Source organism: Vicugna pacos, chromosome 9 (genome assembly GCF_048564905.1).
Source record: "Vicugna pacos chromosome 9, VicPac4, whole genome shotgun sequence".
Taxonomy (NCBI): Eukaryota; Metazoa; Chordata; class Mammalia; order Artiodactyla; family Camelidae; genus Vicugna; species Vicugna pacos.
Window position 1 is genome coordinate 45580700 of NC_132995.1, and position 17478 is coordinate 45598177.

Here is a 17478-nt window from a genome sequence, read left to right on the forward strand (position 1 = left end):
ATTTCACCCCAGTTCTGGCGAGGGCAGTGGAATACAATGAGACTCTCTTCTGAACCTTCTGTTAAACCCGCACTAGTCCTCCCACACCAGAGTAGAGGATGTGTGTGTGTGTGTTTGGGGGAGCCAGTATTTGGGAGGATTGGATTAACCCATGTTTCTTTGATGAGCAAGGAGGGCTCCCTTTGATAAGAGTGAGTTGGATGGAAAGCATGATCCTTTTCCCCAAGGGGTCTGTAAGTTAAGGATTGACTCACCTCTTCCTTACGGAAGCCCTCGGCTCTGCCCTCCGCCAATGTTCTAGCTGGTGAGTACTGCTCTAGTTATACCCCTCCTAGGGCCTCTGGGATATGCCATGGAAATATGTTACCAGCTCCCTCTTTAGAGGAAGAGGCTGACAGTTGGTACCTTGGATACTGGTATCTGGGATCAGCTGCCCCTGGAAGGGCAGCCCTCATAGGGAGAGCTTGGATGACAAAACTAAGGAGCCCTGGCTGGTAGGCAGGCTGGAGGGGAGTCCTCAAAACAGAGGAGCTCCATTGCTCTGCTCCTTGACAGAGCAGGAGCTGCAAGGCTGGAGAAAGATGGGCTTCACTAAGGGGTCAGTGATGCGGTTATACAAGGAGGGAGAGGACGGGGGCTCTTCCTGTGTGATCTGCTGTTCCCTGGTGCAATGAATATCTGTTGAATGAATGCATCCTCTGATTTCCTCTTGAGATTCAAAACATCCCAGACATCCAGACAAGTACAGAAGGAAAAGGAGGGCCCAGCAGCTTCTCTGCAGCTCTTCATTATCCATCTCAGGTATGCCTGAGATCCAAATCATAAATAGTGATGAATAGCCAAGCCACCTGTTGCTTGAACCTTATCTCTAAAGGAAATCTGAGCAGACTATAAGCACCCTAGTCCCCTGACCCTGGAAGGCAGTGTGGTCAACTAATTGCCCTTGGGAGGCAGAGTTGAGCAATAAGGTCTAGACCTCAGTTCTCCAGACTCATCTCTGGCTTGCCCCAGTCTACCATTTATTTATTCATCTCACTCCCCACTTCCTTCAAAAGTCTTCAAAGAAATTTAGATTTTTTCCCAGTCTCCTATGTCGATTAACGTCTGTGGCTTTCAGCCCTGTGGAAGCTGCCACTGTGAGGGGTCAGTGGGGTTGGGCAGAGAAGGAAACTCTGGAGCAAGATCCTGGAGGTGCTGAGGAGGGGGTTTTGGAGTGGGGTGCTGAGGAACGTGTGATGCCTATCCTGGATCATGGGACTCCAGACCAGAGAGTTGGCCAAGCTGGATCTGGGGCTAACAGAACCATGACCCTCAACCTGCCCGACCCAGCAGCACAGGCACTGTGCTGGGAGTTTTCTGGCTCTCATCCTTTCAGAAACCTTCCAAGATGGGTGATACTCCCATTTTACAGATAAGACCACAGACCAGAGAAGTTAAATGGTTAATAGCCGGCAAGTGGCAAAACCAGAATGTGAAGCCAAGTTTTTCTAGGTGCTTTCTTCATTTTGGGAGGCTTGACTGGAAAGGGACTTTGAGTTGGGGTGAACAGTGGTGAGATCTGAGGAGTCTAAGCTAGGGAGGACTTAGCCAGGAGCCTGCGGTGCTAGGGAAGTGACCAGAGAGAGTCCCATTCTAGCAGCCCTGGTGTGTGTTTGCTGACTGAAACTTAAAAGCAGAAACTTGAATTGTTCCCACTGTCCAGGTAGCTTTTTTAGTTTTTATACACTCACCTTTCTCATTGCCTCTAATTTGATAAGTCTGGTTTATACCTGAGGCCTCGTGTTTCTTGGTGGTCCAAGAGAAGTTAGAGAAAGCTTTCACTTCTAGAATATCGGAGCTGGAAGAGTGGGGATTTAATATAATTATCACCTCTATCTCCATCCTTACATAATTTATAAAAATGGTTTCAAAGTATTTTTTCATTACAATTATTTCTTCTGTTTCTTATAACCTTAGGGTTATATATTGAGATGATACTCAGTTGGACAAATATTTATTTTTTGATTCCTACTATATGTAGGCCAGTGCTAGATAATAAATTAAATAACATGGTTTCTGTACACTTAGACTTTAAGTGAAGGGGATAATGTCTGTGTCTTTCTAGGTTTCGTGTAGGATCTTAATAAGTACGGGCCAGATTTAGACTGTGGTCCAAATTAGCTTATAATCCCTAGAGGATAGGGCACAGTGAGAGATGAGGCTTAGGAAGGTGTCCTGGTTTTAGGATCTCTGGATGCTGTGTTAAAGAGCCTGGCCACAGCCCCATGAATGAGTGCCATGTCTCTGTGTAATATGCTTTTGAATTCAGGAAGATGATGTATTTGTTAAGTCTGAAATGCTACATGGCTAAAGAGGCAGATGAGAATGTACATCCAGAATCCAGGTAAAAGGGCAGGCTCTTAGATTTGGAAGGGGATGAGGCACAGCAGAGAGGCAAAGGAGAAAAAGGGCTGAGGGCAGAACCTTCAGAATCTATTAGCCGCTGAAAGAAGCCAGTAAGGAAGGATCCGAGTCAAGAAAGTAGATTGCGGTGGCTTGGAAGTCAACAGGCTAGTGAGGAGGAAGAAGCAGGAGAATAAGCTGAGAGGAAGAGAGTCAGGGTGGGATAGCCTTCTGATTATTCAAGAACCTTGACCTGGGGGGAAAGAAGTGGCTAGCTGCCTAGTGACAGCCTGGACTAGAATTTGGCTCCTGAATCCACTGCTGTTCTGATGTAATTGAAAGTAAAGAGAGGCTGGGGACTTGAAGTGAGTCAGATGGGCCTTTCATCAAAGGTGTCCGTGTGGCCAGTGTGCATGTTTCCCTGGCCAGGTGAAACACTGGGAAATGCTCAAGTGGCGTGGAAGAGGGGCTGAAGGCGGGGGTGGACTTCCTCAGTGAAAGCCTGGCCAGACCACATCTGACAGATCCTGTTTGCCTGTCTGCTTGCTCCCGCCCCTACTCACCCCACTGTGGACTAGAACGAAGTTGGGGTGGGGATGGGAGAGCCGTTTTAATTGGGACTTTTGATCGCTTACCCCAGGCTGTCTCAGTGGCTTCCCTCTGTGTGCTGGCTGGAGTTCTGTGAATCTCGTTAGAGATGATTTGATAGGCCTTCTCAGGAGACTCATATTGGCAAGGATCCCCAGTTTCTGGGTACAAAGTTTAATCCAACTCATCCGGTCAAGATGGCACTGTAAATTTATGCTCTAAACACAGAGCAGGAATACATAAAAGACAAAATTCTAAAAACATAGCACTGTACTCCCTATCCCTCCCCATACATAAAATGATAAACATCCGTGTGAGGAGAAATGGAACAGGAACACACAGGGGAAAGCAGGGCAGAAGCTGCAGGGCTGCTGGCCTCTGAGTCTGGATGCAGGCAGAAGCAGCTAGAAATCTGGGGTGACAGAGCTATGTGCTGGACACAAAGCATGGAATTAAAGCTAGTACACTGCTGGAAACCAGGGGCTGGGAAAGTAGGCTGAAAACAGTTGTTGTCACCCATTCTTTGGGGCTGTGGCTTATTATGAATATGCTTACCCAGAAGGCAGAACCTCACAGCCTGGACTAACCTAAGCTACTGCTACAAGATTTGATTCTAGACCAAGAGACCCAGAGGACCTGGGGAGGCAAAGGTGAAAACCCCCCAGATCAGGGAGGGCTGAGCTTATACACTGACATTCAGAAACATGTGAGGAAAACTAATACAAGAAAAAGAACAAAAATCAAAGAAATTTACCCCAGAAGAAATGAAAATAACAGAGTAATCAGAAAATACCTTTGATAGAAGTAGGTTAAGGATCCTCGAAGAAATAGGGAAATTTGAAATTCATTAAAGAAAATAAAGGGAAGTTATGAAAGAAAAAAGAATATATAAATATGAAAATTTTAAATTAAAAGTTCTAGCAGTGAGAAATAGTGTAATTAGAATTTTAAACAATGGATAACTGTAGCCTGCACACAGAGAAGTCATGAATTGGAAGCTAATGCTGAGGAAGTCGTCTAGTATGTGGCACAGATGTGGAGGACAGAGTGACAGGCTTTCGCATGTGTCTAGTAGGAATTCCAGATATGAGTCAAGAAAATGGCAAAAAAAATTTTTTTTGATGAGATAACGGCTGAGAATTCCAGAATTGAAGAAACAACATGAATGCAAAATAGAATAAATATCTAGACATAATATAGTGAAACTGCAGATAAGAATAAAGAGAAAATATTAAAAACTACCAGAGGAAAAAAAGACAGAATTTGAGGAAATGACAGTCAGACTGGCAGACCACATCTCATCAACATTAGATGCCAGAGATGATCGAGGAATAGCTTAGGGAAGCCAGAATTCTATATCCAACTATCATTCAAGAATGAAGTGAAATAAAGATATTTCTAGGGGGGTATAGCTCAAGTGGTACAGCGCATGCTTACCATACACAAGGTCCTGGGTTCAATCCCCAGTACCTCCTCTACAGATAATTGAGTAAACCTAACTACCTCTACCCCCAACAACAACAACAACAAAAAGATATTTCTGGATGTGGTAAGACAATTTTATCACCTACAGATCCTTGCTAAAAGAACTACTAAAAGTATATTACTTTAGTAGGAAGAAATGTAGACTCTGGGGGAGGAGCAGGTTGCTAGCACCAACACTGAACACAAATTGACACATCATGTTGGTAAATTTAATAAACTATAGACAGTATATCAGGATGCCTAAGTCACCCACCTTGACTTAAACTCTAGAAAAATATTTAATTAGCTTATAATGAGAAGTGTGGAGGTAGGGAATTCAGGGTAGGGCAGTCCAGCATTGACATGAAAGATGCTGGGTCATTCCTTTGTTCTGCTCTGCCATCTTAAGGATATAAGATCGCTCTCCTCGTGGTTGTGAGATGGCTGCTGCACTCCAGGTATCATATTGTCCTATAGCATCCCAAGCAGGAAGGCAGGGAGATTCTAAGAGAAAGGAAGCTCTTTCTAATGTGCCTCTTTTTTGGCGAGGAGAATCTTTTCAAGAAGTCCCCAGCAGATATCTTATGTCTCGTTGGCCTGAGCTGGTTCATCCTTACACGAATTCCTGGTAAAAGGAAACAGGTTTAATGTGGTTGGCTTTGATGAGGCTTGCCTCATCTTCTGGGACTGAGTCCTTTGCTGCCTGAACAAAATCAGGATTCTGTTGGCAGGAAAGAAAGGGGAGTGGCTGCTGGTAGGCAACCAACAGTGTCTGCCACAGATGGCAAAACACACAAACAAATGCAGTAGCTAGTCTGTCTTTTAATTTTTAAAAAAGGAAAACTAAAGTTGTTGACCACATTATCAAGGAAGAATAAGGTAAAATAAAGAAGGGAATTTCATGGTTTAAATCACACCAAGTTTCTGCCTTGTCAAAGAGAATAGTGCTGCTGAAAACTAGACTTCATTAGGAAAATATATATATGCCAACAAGTTAACCACTAAACAAAGAAAGAAGAGGAATATAATTTCCAAGCCAGGAGGAAAAACAAGTGGTGGGAGTAAGGGTAGTGTGTCCATCCAACAGAAGTCAGGAAAAGGAAAAAGAACTAAAGAAAAATTAGTAAAGAGGAAACACAAAGATAGTAATATAAGTCCAAATACATAAAGGTTTATACTCATGTGTTAAATAGAAAAAACTACCTGGGGGAGGATGTAGTTCAGTGATAGAGTGCATGCCTAGCATGCACAAGGTCCTGGGTTCAATCCCCAGTGCCTCCTTTAAAAATAATAATAATGAATGAATGAATAAAACTAATCACCCCCACCCAAACTTAAAAAAAAAAAGAAAGAAAAGAAAAAACTACCAGACTGGATAAAATGCCTGGAGTGATGATCATAGGCTGGAAGAAATAGTTAGCTCTTGCTTTCTGCTTTCCTGGCTGCTAACTCTGGTCAATGGGACACAGAAACTTAACAGGAACAGCTCTGGCCTTCATCACATGGATGGTTCTGTTCTTTAAACAATTGTCTATTCCTTGCCCTATCTTTCCCCCTATCCCCAACTATTTCTGATTGGCTTTGTCTGCCTTGCTACTGAGATAGTGTTGTTTTTCTAGACTGCTTCCTGCCCACTGTAGATATGTATAACAAATTCCTGGGCTTCCCCCCCCCACCGCTTAAGACACCAACAAACCACACTGGGGCTCCTTTAGGGGGCAGGTGTGGAGTACAGCAGGGACCCCACATCTCAGCTGTCCCCCTGCCCTATCCCCTCCCCGTGCCTCACAGCCCAACATCCCTCCCCTTAGAACCTATTAGAGTTCAACATCCATTCTCTTGCGATGAAGACTGATGGTTTATTTCTCTGGGATTTCATTGAAAGTTAGCCAGAGTGATGATCATAGGCTGGAAGAAATTTGTTAGCTCTTGCTTTCTGCTTTCCTGGCTGCTCACTCTGGGCAGCATCAGAAGTACCGGAGCTGAGATCTCAGGCTGGACAGTAAATCAAAGTGAGGTATCCTGCAGGAAAGCGGGAGCTCCCAAGGCAGAGGCTGCCAGAGGGGTTGTAACTGGGAAGCGAGGAGGCCTTAGTCACTAGGATAGCTATGAGGGGTCTGTGCCAGAGGCTGGGCCAGCATGTTGCAATGCAGTGACTTCAGTTAGCCAGGCATGCAGAGGTGAAGCAGCCAGTTCTCAGACACATCATGGACTGCCTCTCTGGGCTTCAGCTGAATGTGAGGGAGGGGCTGTCAGGTCTCTTCCTCCAGATATTGACTGATGACCTAGGGCATCTTCTGCCAGGGTCAGCTGTTGCTGCACTCAGAAGGCAGGGAGTTTGCTGGGTTGCTCCGCTGGCAGGGTTCTGGGACACAGGGAACCCCAGTTAGTGAGAAAAGCCTCTCTGGAAGGCAGTGAGCACTTGTGGAAGGACCACTGGCCTTGGAGCCATCAGACCTGGAATAGTATTAAAGCTCCGTCACTTACCGCCTGGCTGACCTCATTCAGCTCATCATGGGACTTCTCTGCATACCAAATGAGAGGCTATGCCTGCAAGTGCTCAGAAGCTCATAAAGCATCATGCAATGTGAGTACTAATCTGTGGTTTGATGCCTTTATTGGGACACATCCTTAGGCTGTGTGTCAATGGGTGGAAAGAAGGTGCTTTATCAGCGTCTTGGGCTGGGATTTTTTTCTTTCTCCACACCCCTAGCAGATTCAAGCAATCTCCCTCCCCCCATCCTCTGAGCCTTATTTTGACATTTCTTTTCTCTGCCTGCCAAGAAGATTGTGTTCAGCTGTGCTGGTCTGAGGCTGTGCTATCCTGTGCTTCATTAGGTTAATTTAATGGCTTGTCTCCTGGGAATTGACCGGAGACTGGCTCTAAAACCACACTAGCCTCCAAAACCCAGCCCCTCCTCTCCTCCTTTGGGGCAAGATTTGCTGCTTAATCCCATATGCCTGCTTTTTCTCTCCTCCACCTACAAGCCAGCAAGGGTCTCCTTTAGCTTCCCTTGATTCCTTGTATCAGCGAAGTTGATCAAGCATGCATCCTCTGATTGGGAGAAGGCTCTACTGGAGGTAAATTACCATACATTCTTCAAGGCTGCCCCTTGACCTTCTGGATTCTTGTCTCCTATTCCTCTGTTCAGCCTCAGCATCTTGAGCTCGACTAGCCACTCAGGAGATCTTTATCGTTAAATGTTTCACCAAATTTGCTAAATTTGTGGCCACAGACCTCTGGAAAGTCCCTAGCATTGCCTTGCCTTCTGTTAAAATTTTCCTTGTTACTCCCCTTCTTTCTTAGAGGACTGTTTCACATCTGATCTCTGTAAAACTCCAACCCCAACAGTAGAGAGACCCTCCTCATTTTCCTGCCCCCGGATGCATCCCTCCCTGTGCCTATACCCATGGTCTGTTTCGCCTCCTGCTGCACAGGTTGACCCTGGTCATGTGGGCACTGGTTTCCCCCACCTCCCACCCTGCTCTTGCTGCTCAGGGACTTTACTCCTTAGTTATCTTCTCTTTTTCCTGAAGCATTAACTTCTCCCTCTACTGAACCATCCCCACCGTTATACAAACATTCTATAATATCTCCCTTTCTGCTTTGTCTTATTCTCTCTTTTTTTTTTGGTAGCACCTTTATTGAGATATTATTCACATACCGTACAGCTCACCCATTCCAAGCATGCAAGGCAGTAGGTTTTAGTGTATTTCCCATGGTTATGCAATTTTAGATCACAGACAGTTTTAGAACATTTCATCACCCCAAAAGGAAACTCCATATCCATTAGCAGTCACTCCCCATCTGTTCCAAACCCCAGCCGTAGGCAACCACTAATCTACTTTATGGATTTGCCTATTCTGGACAATTCATATAAATGAGTCACATCATATGACATAGTCTTTTGTGTCAGGCTTTCTTCACTAGGCACCATGTTTTCAAGGTTCATCCATGTAGCATGTTATCAGTGCTTCATTCCTCTTTAGGGCTGAATAAGAGTCCATTGTATAGATATACGACATATTGTTTACTTATCAGTTGATGTAACTTTGAGTCCACTTAATCATTTGTATATATGTTTTGTGTGTGTTTATGTTTTTGTGTGGATATATATTTTCATTTCTCTTGGGTGTAGACCTGGGATTAGAATTTATGAGTCATATGGTAACTCTGTATTTAACCTTTTGAATGCCAGACTGTCTTTGAAGGTAGCTACACCATTTCACCTTCCCGCCAGCAATGTATGAGGGTTACAATTTCTCCATATCCTCACTAACAGTTGTTATTATATGACTTTTTGATTATAGCCATCCTAGTGGGTGGGAAGTGGTATCTGATTGTGGTTTTGATTTGTATTTCCCTGATAGCTAATGATGTCGGGAATCTTTTCATCTACTTGTTGGACATTTCTCATCCACTCAGATTTTCACCCCCTCCATACCTCTGAACCAGCATTTATGAAGGTCACTGCTGACAGCTTCTCCTGCTCCTGTAGTTTTAAAAATGAACTGTGCTCTCATAACTCTCAGAGGCATTCCTCCAGCTCTGACCTCTTCCATGAACTTCAGATGTGTGTGTCCAGCTGCTTGTTGCCATTTTTGCATGGATGTCTAAAGGGCATCTCAGATTTAACCTGTCACAAACAGAAGTCTTGTTTTTTCTCATCCAAACTATCTCTTTCCTGACTTTTCTGTATAAATGAATGTCACCTCCGCCACCAGTTTGCTTGGGCCCCTGTGCCTCTGATTTGGTCTTCTTCTCCCACCCCTCACCCTCCATCTAACTCATCAGTTAAACCTTTCAGAATACATCCAGCTACTTCTCATAACCTCTACTGCCTGGGATATTGAAGTACCTCCTCTCTGGTCCCTTGCTAATCTTACATAGCAGCCAGAATGGTCCTTGAGTAAAAAAATGTTTTAATCTAAAAAGAAGATTAGATTTTATTATAAAATATCACGTCACATATTCAAAATAGTATATATCATATAAATTCTTTAAAGAATAAAAATTTGAAATACTCTGTTCCTACCACTTGAATTAAGGAGTAGTGCTTTCCCCAGCACTTCTGAAGTCCCTAAAGGACCTTATTCTTATCTAGCTTCCTCGCCGCTGGGAGAATTTCCTGTATTTTACAGTGTTTCCTAGATTCTATCTGTTTTTTTTTTTTCATCATCTATGTATAGAGGCCTAAACAATGTCTTGCTTCACTTTGCATACTTTTGAACCTTTTATGAACTCATACTATAGACATTTATCCCTGACTTATTCTTTTTACTCAACATAATAGTTTTTTTGGTCATATTCATCCCTGTTGATATCTGAAACTGGAGTTTATTAATTTTTATTATATGACATGAATGTATCACAATTTATCCATTTCTGATGGAAATTTGGGTTGTTTGCTGTTTTCAGCTATTACACAGTGCTGTTGAACATTCTTGTACATCTCTCGGTACACATGTTCAGGTGTACTTAGTAGTAGAAATACTAGAATTTACTGCACACCTACCCAGGTGCCTAAAATTACAAAGGTAGAAACTATTCAGGACATAGAACAAACGGAGCTCTCATAGGTTACTAGTGGAAACATAAAATCCTACAACCACTTTGGAAAACTATAATTTCTCATAAAGTTAAACACACACAGGCCCTATGACCCTGTAATTCCACTCCCAGATATTTACCCCAGAGAAGTGAGAATATGTGTCCATAAAACAACTTGTACAGGAAGGTCAAGGCAGTTTTACTCATAATAACCAAAAACTGGAAACAACTCAGATGTCCAAACATAGAAATGAACAATCTACTGATACACACAACATGGATGAATTTCCAAAACATTGCACTGAGCAAAGGAAGCCAGACACGCAGGAGTGTTTACATGAAGCTCAAGAGCAAATAAATCTAATCTATGGTGACAGGACTCAGTAAAGTGGTAGAGCAGTGAATGATTACTGGAAAAGAGCACAAGGGAACTTCCTGGGGTGATAGAAGTGCCCTGTATTTTATACTTGGTGGTTACACACTTGTACATACAGGTAAACATTCATTAAGCTTTACGTTAAAAGACTTCTGCATCCACTTATTCATGAATTAAACCTCAAAGGGAAAAAAAAACCTCAAAAAAAAAAAGGGAAAAAAAAAGATTGTCGCAAGTAGGGGCAAGATTTTGGGGGAAAATGAAACAGTCTATTCAACCAGTTGTAATGGTTGAACTTAAGCTTAAAATCTGCTTAATAGGACAAGCAGGCTGACTCACCAGCCTTGTACTTCATCAGTTCTTAGTCAACCTTTGGGTGAGAAACCATTTGTTCCCACCCAAACCTGAGGAGGATTACAGTCTCTGAGAATGTCTACTCACATGGGACATCATAAAATAAATTAGCCTAGGACAAATGGGGGAATTTTCTAATCTCTCATTCTGTTCCCACATCATATTTTCTGTGAGAAAGATGTTTTTAAATTTTTCTTTAAAAAAAATACTACTGGGATATACTGATGTCCATGTTTATTAAGTAATGCCCAGTTAACCTCCTAACCATTGTACTGATTTATTTTCCCACCAGTGGTGAGTGTGAGTGTTCTTAATACTCTTCATCCTCTCCAAACCCTTGGTACTGTTAGTTTTTAAAACTTTGCTCCAAGGGTCCATTTTAAAGTATAAATCAGATCATGACACATCCCTCCTCAAAACCTTCCCGTTAGATTCATCATAAATCCTAACCCCTTCAAAGCCTTCTGTGGTTGGGCCCTTTATACCTTCCTCACCAACACCTCCCCAGCTTCGCTGGCCTTCTTGCCATGTTTTTGACAGGTCAGGCTGTTTCCTCCTGAAGCCCTCTACACTGTTCCCTCTCACAGTGCCCTGAAATTTCCCTGTCAGGACACTTTGTAATCCCCATGCCGTTGTATTTGCTGCTGGACCAGAAGCTCCATGTGGACAGGATGTCTGTGTTCTGTCCCCCACCAGCCCCCTGGCCGCACGCCGGCCCGTTAAGTATCTGTCGAATAAATACACGAGCCCACACCAGCCAGGGGATCCCAGAAGGCTGGCCTGTTTCCCTCTGCAGGCACCACAGGTGGGGGTTGATGCCCAAGTGTGGCCCTCCTCCTGACTTATATTATGCTTTGCATGGGCTTAATGTGAATGATCAGAGCAGCTGTGAAGGGGAGAGATCAAACTGAGCTGTGCAACCGTAGGGCACAGGGATTTCCCAGAAGCAAATGAGGTGCATGGAAGGGCTCAACTAGGTGACTTCTGGGATTTTTGGTGCACGTCTGGGGCCCCTGATGGTTCTTGCTCCAGTGCCCTCAGCACAAGTGGAGCAGCTCACACTCCCAGAAATGGCCCAGCCTTGGGATCCCAAAGCCAGGACTTTTGCTCATGACTTCACTTCTCTGCTCTTCCCAAACACAGTGACGAACTGGGACTTCTCTCCCTGACAGGCAGCCGGTTACCGCAGATGCCCCTTTCATTGCATTAGACCCCAAGGAGTTACTGACTTCCCCATAGGGTAGATGTTTCCTTCAGAGCCTCCTGTGCCAGCTGCTGCCAACCTTGCCTTTGGGGGACACAGTGGGGTGCTCACCAGAAGCCATGTTTCCCCAGCGAGGCCCCTCACACCCATCCCTTGCTCGGCCTGAAAAGTCACCACCTCCTAGGCCCCTTGCCTCCTGCTGGCTCTCCTCAGGTCACAGGGCACTGAGAGCAGGACCCTGCAAAACCAAGTTCTTTTCCTTATGTTCGGGGGTGGATATGAGCAAAGAGGGACTGGAGGAGACAGTGACCTGGCTTCTATTTACAGATGACTCCACCGAAGGCTGTGTCTGGAGTCCGACCTGACAAGGGCGCAGTTGAACATTGGAGGGAGCTTATTGGACTGGTGCTGCCAGGCCTCTGGGTTAGAGCTGGGAGCCCCTGGTGAGGCATGTGGGCAAAGCTTCACTCGACCCTGGGAAGCCTGCTTTTGTGTCTCCTTGTCTCTCACTCGTGAGCCCCTGGGTAGTTGAAGGAACTCATGGGCTTCTTTCTACACCCTGGCCAGCTGCAGGCTTTGGAACCTGATAGACCCAGACTCAAATCTCACCCCCACTCAGGAGGTTATGACCTTAGGCAAGTTCCTTCATGTCTGTGAGCATTGTTTCTCCACTCAGAATAATGTCCTCCTTGTCAGAACGTGCTAGTTCCATTCCCTGGTGGCTTTGTGGTTTGGCTTGGCCCCAGAAATTTGAGCTGCCACGAAGGAGGGCGGGGTGGTGGAGGTTCTTGAATATAGAGCCTAAGAGGCCTTCTCTGCAGCTGCTGGCAGCAGCCAGAGGTCCCTGGAAGGGCTGGCTGGAGCTGGTGCTTTCAACAAGGGGTTATGAGGCCCAGGGGCCAGGTCAGAACTGGATCAGGCTGGGTTTGGAGTAGAGATGGTAGGGACAGGCAAGCAGTCAGGATTAAGTGCTCCTTGTGGTGTGGAGCCAGGGCTCGGGGGCTCCACCCTTAGCCCTGTCCCTGACTTTTGCCCTGATTCCCTAGTACATGGCATGGATTCAGGCTCCTTTCCTTAGGGCCAAGCCCTAGACCACCCTGATACATCTTCTCCTTCCTCTTGTCCAGGGTAGCACAGTGCCTCAGGCTGTCGTATCGCCAGGGACCCTGGCATTGATTTGTAACTTGCACATGAAAGCAGCTACACTGAGGGCTGAGAGGTGGTGCTGCTGAGCCCAGCACATCACTGACACAGTCAGGTTCTCTCCCTGACCCTAGGCTGGAAGGATTGTTAATGGTTCACCCAGCTAACCCAAGAATGCCTCATCTGTAGCCCACACCAGAGAGAGAAGCGGGCAAATCCCAGGGCCCAGGCCAACCACCCCATCTTTCACCCTTGGAGGGGCTTCTCTACCTCTTATTGGGGGTAGAGAGTGCCTGGGCTGGGAGTCATAGCTGCAGCCCCCTGCGATCTTTTCTCTGGGCCATTTTGTCTTAAGTTTCACCTAGAATTAACCTCACATAGCTGGACTCAGAACTTCCTAAACCTGGCTTTTCCAGTGACTCTCCCTATGACTCTAGGGAAATCACTTGTTTATGTTCTGACTAATAAGTAAGGACAGTGGGCTAATCTGGTCCTCTGAGGCCTGAAAGCAGAGCAACACTGTCTCTGGGTAGTTAGAGGAAAGAGCCCTTTCTTTTGTCCACCCTTTGGTTAATTGGGTATCTCCTCTCCTGCCAGCTCTGACCCCTCTGGGACTTGGGGGCGGGGCTGAGGGAGAGCCTGTGTGCACGTGTGATCTGTCTGCACATTATTTTTCCTCTCTGCAATTTCAGGGTCATGCTGCAGCAGCCTGGCGCCTGACTAGTGAGGGGAAACCGCCAGGGGATTATTGCTAGCTCGAGGCAGGACAGCAGCCTCACTGGAGCGGGGATGGGCAGAGCAGCCTCCGAGCCCAGACCAGCAGCACCAAGAAGAAGGCCTGGGCCTTGGCCGGGAGCTCTGCACACACTTGCTCAGCTGACCCAGATGGCATTCAAGGCAGCACCCTGCTGAGGAACGGCTGTTCCCAGGCCTTGGAGGACCTCACAGCAGGAGCCGGAGCTCCGCCACCCCTACGCACCTACAGATGGGGCTGTGACCCTCGGAGAAGGGGCCTGTGCCTTGGATGGGAAGCAGAAAGGTAGAACCTAACACAAGGAGGTTCCTGGTCTCTGCAGAGTTTTCAGACAACCCCGGAGCTTCCTGGGTTTCTTCTCTCTGGATTGGGACCTGGTTCCCTTCCCTCGCAGAGGGGTTGGGCCAACCAAGGTGGGGACGACTCTTGCGTGAATTCCAGGCTGCTTGAAGCCCACATGCTCTCTGCTGTGATTGGGGTTCAAGGGCTTCCCTGCTGCAGGGGACGAGGGGCTGCCTCGGCATCTGCTCATGAACCTCAAGGACCCCGAATGCTCCAGACTGGATCATTTCAAGCTGCCAAAGAGGGGGACCCCTGGAGCTGGCAGCCAGCAACCCCAAGGGACTAGAGGGCTGGGATGGACTGACCTCCCCGTCTCCAGGGCTCCAGGAGAAGCAGAGCCTCTGTGGCCCAGCTAGTGACGGAGAGACCCAATGAAGCCATAAGCAGGGCCTGGGTGGCTTAGGGACAGGCACTTTCTTGTGATATTGGGAGAGGGCGTGGCTTGGGACCCTTGCCACTGTCCCCTCCTCGGCACGTGCCCTTATGCCCTTTGCATGTGTTTCCAGAACAAGCAGGGTACACTGTGGCTGGCCCATCATCGGACTGGGAAAGGACTGGCCACGGTGACACCCGCCTGACTGCTGGGCTGGGGGCCCAGTTCCCCGGGGCGCCGAACCATGAAGTGCTCCCTGCGGGTGTGGTTCCTCTCCGTGGCCTTCCTGCTGGTGTTCATCATGTCCCTGCTCTTCACCTACTCCCACCACAGCATGGCCACCCTGCCCTACCTGGACTCAGGCGCCCTGGGCGGGACCCACCGGGTGAAGCTTGTGCCTGGCTATGCCGGCCTGCAGCGCCTCAGCAAGGAGGGGCTTGCAGGCAAGAGCTGTGCCTGCCCCCGCTGTATGGGCGATGCTGGCGCCTCCGACTGGTTTGATAGCCACTTCAACAGCAACATTTCCCCTGTCTGGACCCGAGAGAACATGGATCTGCCCCCGGATGTCCAGAGGTGGTGGATGGTGAGAAAGTTGTGGCCCCACCTGCCTCCCCTTTGCTGCCCCTTCTCCAGGACTCTGTCCCCCCTGTTCAGGTGTCACCCATAGAGCCCTCCCTCTTGGATTTGGGCTGTCTGTCCTCTGGCCCCCAAAGCCTTGAAAGAGTATGAGGTCCATTGGACCTGAGATAGCTACTATGGTCACAGATTCTGAAGGGCAAAGTGAGTTTTGGCCTAGAAGAAGCGAGAACTAACAATTTCTAGTGTCTTCAGGGGCCAAACATAGACCAGAAATGCCTACCGGGCCAGGAAGATAAAATAGACAGGAAAAGCAGGTCTCTAGGGAGAAGATGGCGGGAAGTGAGGACCATGACAACAGGAAGAAAGCCCGCCCTTCATAAGGGAGGCAGCCCCTCAGCTCCAGTGATTGTTGCTTTGCAGGGAGGCATCCCATCACTGCTGGATCCTCTGACCCTTTAAGGGAACCCAGGAGTCCTGATTTTTTTTTTAAATATCCTTATTTGTTGGGTGAAAATAATTTTTGAACACCGTGAGGACCACTCACTCGGTTCTTTACAATTGCTGGAAAAGTCTTTCTGAGTTAGGATAAGAAAGCATTGTCAGCTCCTCTGGAGGGTAAGGGAGGTGAAGGAGAGGGGATGAGGGGACAGGTGTGCCCAAGCCTCCCTGCTCTTCTGGATTCCGTCACCTTTCTGCTGCTCTAACTCCCTTCACCTCATCCCTGTCATCTCTGGACCATCACTCCCTAGGCTCTGCCAAGGCCATCTGGTTGCCACCCATGTCAGAGGTGGAGCAGTGTCAGTACTTAACCTTCCTGCATTCCCTGCTAGAGGACTTGGGAGGCAGTTCATGGTCTCTTGTTTTCCCAGCTGGCCAGTGGGGAGAATGATGATGCCCCTTTTTTCTCACATTCAGGGCAGCTGTGAGGATGAACTTGTGCGATCCAGCTTATCAGAGCAATTCACAGATTCTGCTTCCTGGCCCAGACTTGTCAGAGTCCCTAAGAATGGAGAGTCTATAGATCAGGGGTCACCAGGAGCCCCATAGGCCCTCCTGTGACATCCTGGAGCCCTTGAAGGGTCCTGCCCATTACTTGTAGTCACAGCCCTCATTTTATGGGAAAAATCAAGGTTCAGAGAGTGCTAAGTACTTGCCCAAGGACATAGACCACTGAGGGCCAGAACAGGCCTCTTGCAGGAATAGACCCAGAGGCAGGCTGGGCCCCCTGCCCACCGGGATGGAACTCAGGGCTATTTAAGAACTAGCATGTTTAAGCACCAGAAGCCACTTCTCTGCTGTTCCCCACAGTCACCCCCTTTTGCTGTGAACTTAGAAATTTTTGTCTCACAGCTAAGCTTCCTCTCTACACTGAGTTCATGTTCTTGTGCTCAGGGACCCTTCCTGTGCTCAGAGAAGAGGCAGAAAAGCAGGCCCACCCACCCTCTCCATGTATTCTGTTCCCTGAGCAGCTCCTGCTCGGCTGCAAACCCAGGGTGTTATAGCTTGAACCACAGAGCATTTTAAAGCCCTAGTTTCCACCCTACAGATTGGTGGCCTGGGGGCCAAGCCCAGCACACTCAATGCTTTTAAACTATTTTCATTGGTTACCATCATTTAGGAATTAAGATATTTCTCATGAAATCTGTGTTTTCAGCTTCTATTGAAAAACCAGAAAATCAGGTCCTTCTGGGCTCACAAGGCAACCATTGGCTGAAGTCACCCCTTTTTGATGGGGACTCCTTTGCTGTAGACCCCACCAGCGTCTTCACTTCTGTGTGTTTCCTGCCTGGCACTGTAGGCATTTAGTGCTGCCCTGGCCTCATTTCATGGTCTTTTGCAACACTGGTGGTGGGAGGTGCAGGGGACTAGCTTCATGTCAGCCATTCTGATTTTGAAAGAATAAGGGTGCCTCTCTGCCTTTTAAAGCTCCAGGGCTCAGGGCTCCAGGTACCCCACGGATCTTGCCTGGAGCCTTTGGGCTGTGTCCCAGGGGAGCCCCCTGCAGGTAGATTGGGAATGAGGCCTTGAAGCTCAGTGGGACTTTCCACATAACTGCACCTAAAAATGACTCTTCATGAGAATCAGAGCTGCTCCGACAGGACAGCAGAGTAGAGGCCTCTTCATGCATGACGAGCTCAGGAAGTTCCTCTGCTTCACAGCACAGGCCTGCAGAACCTACAGAATGCGTTGCATAGCGCCTTGACCCCTAAGCCCCATGCAGTGCCTCAGAGGGGCTCTGCTAGCAGGGCAAGGGAAGGGACACCACACTGTTGTTGAGGGGGAGGGTCCTCCCTGCTCAGAGAGGATTCCCTCTCCCTGACAGAGCCCCGTAGGGGGCTATGCCGCTTAGACCTTGGAGAGTGAGGGC

At 47.4% G+C, this 17478-nt stretch overlaps 1 protein-coding gene across 3 annotated transcripts in view; it reads left to right on the top strand.

The window, feature by feature from the left end:
• Positions 1 to 17478, top strand: part of ST3GAL2 (ST3 beta-galactoside alpha-2,3-sialyltransferase 2) — a 42025-nt gene that overhangs the window by 15205 nt on the left and 9342 nt on the right. Inside the window, exons 2-3 of one of the 3 annotated variants that reach the window (XM_072967707.1) lie at positions 12247 to 12362; positions 13755 to 15114. In XM_072967707.1, coding sequence (XP_072823808.1) covers positions 14776 to 15114 — 339 coding nt within the window. In that variant the 5' untranslated portion in view covers positions 12247 to 12362; positions 13755 to 14775. Of the gene's footprint in view, positions 1 to 6543; positions 7022 to 12246; positions 12363 to 13754; positions 15115 to 17478 lie in introns of those variants that run through there. The other 2 variants (XM_015235500.3, XM_072967706.1) reach the window with 2 other exon arrangements.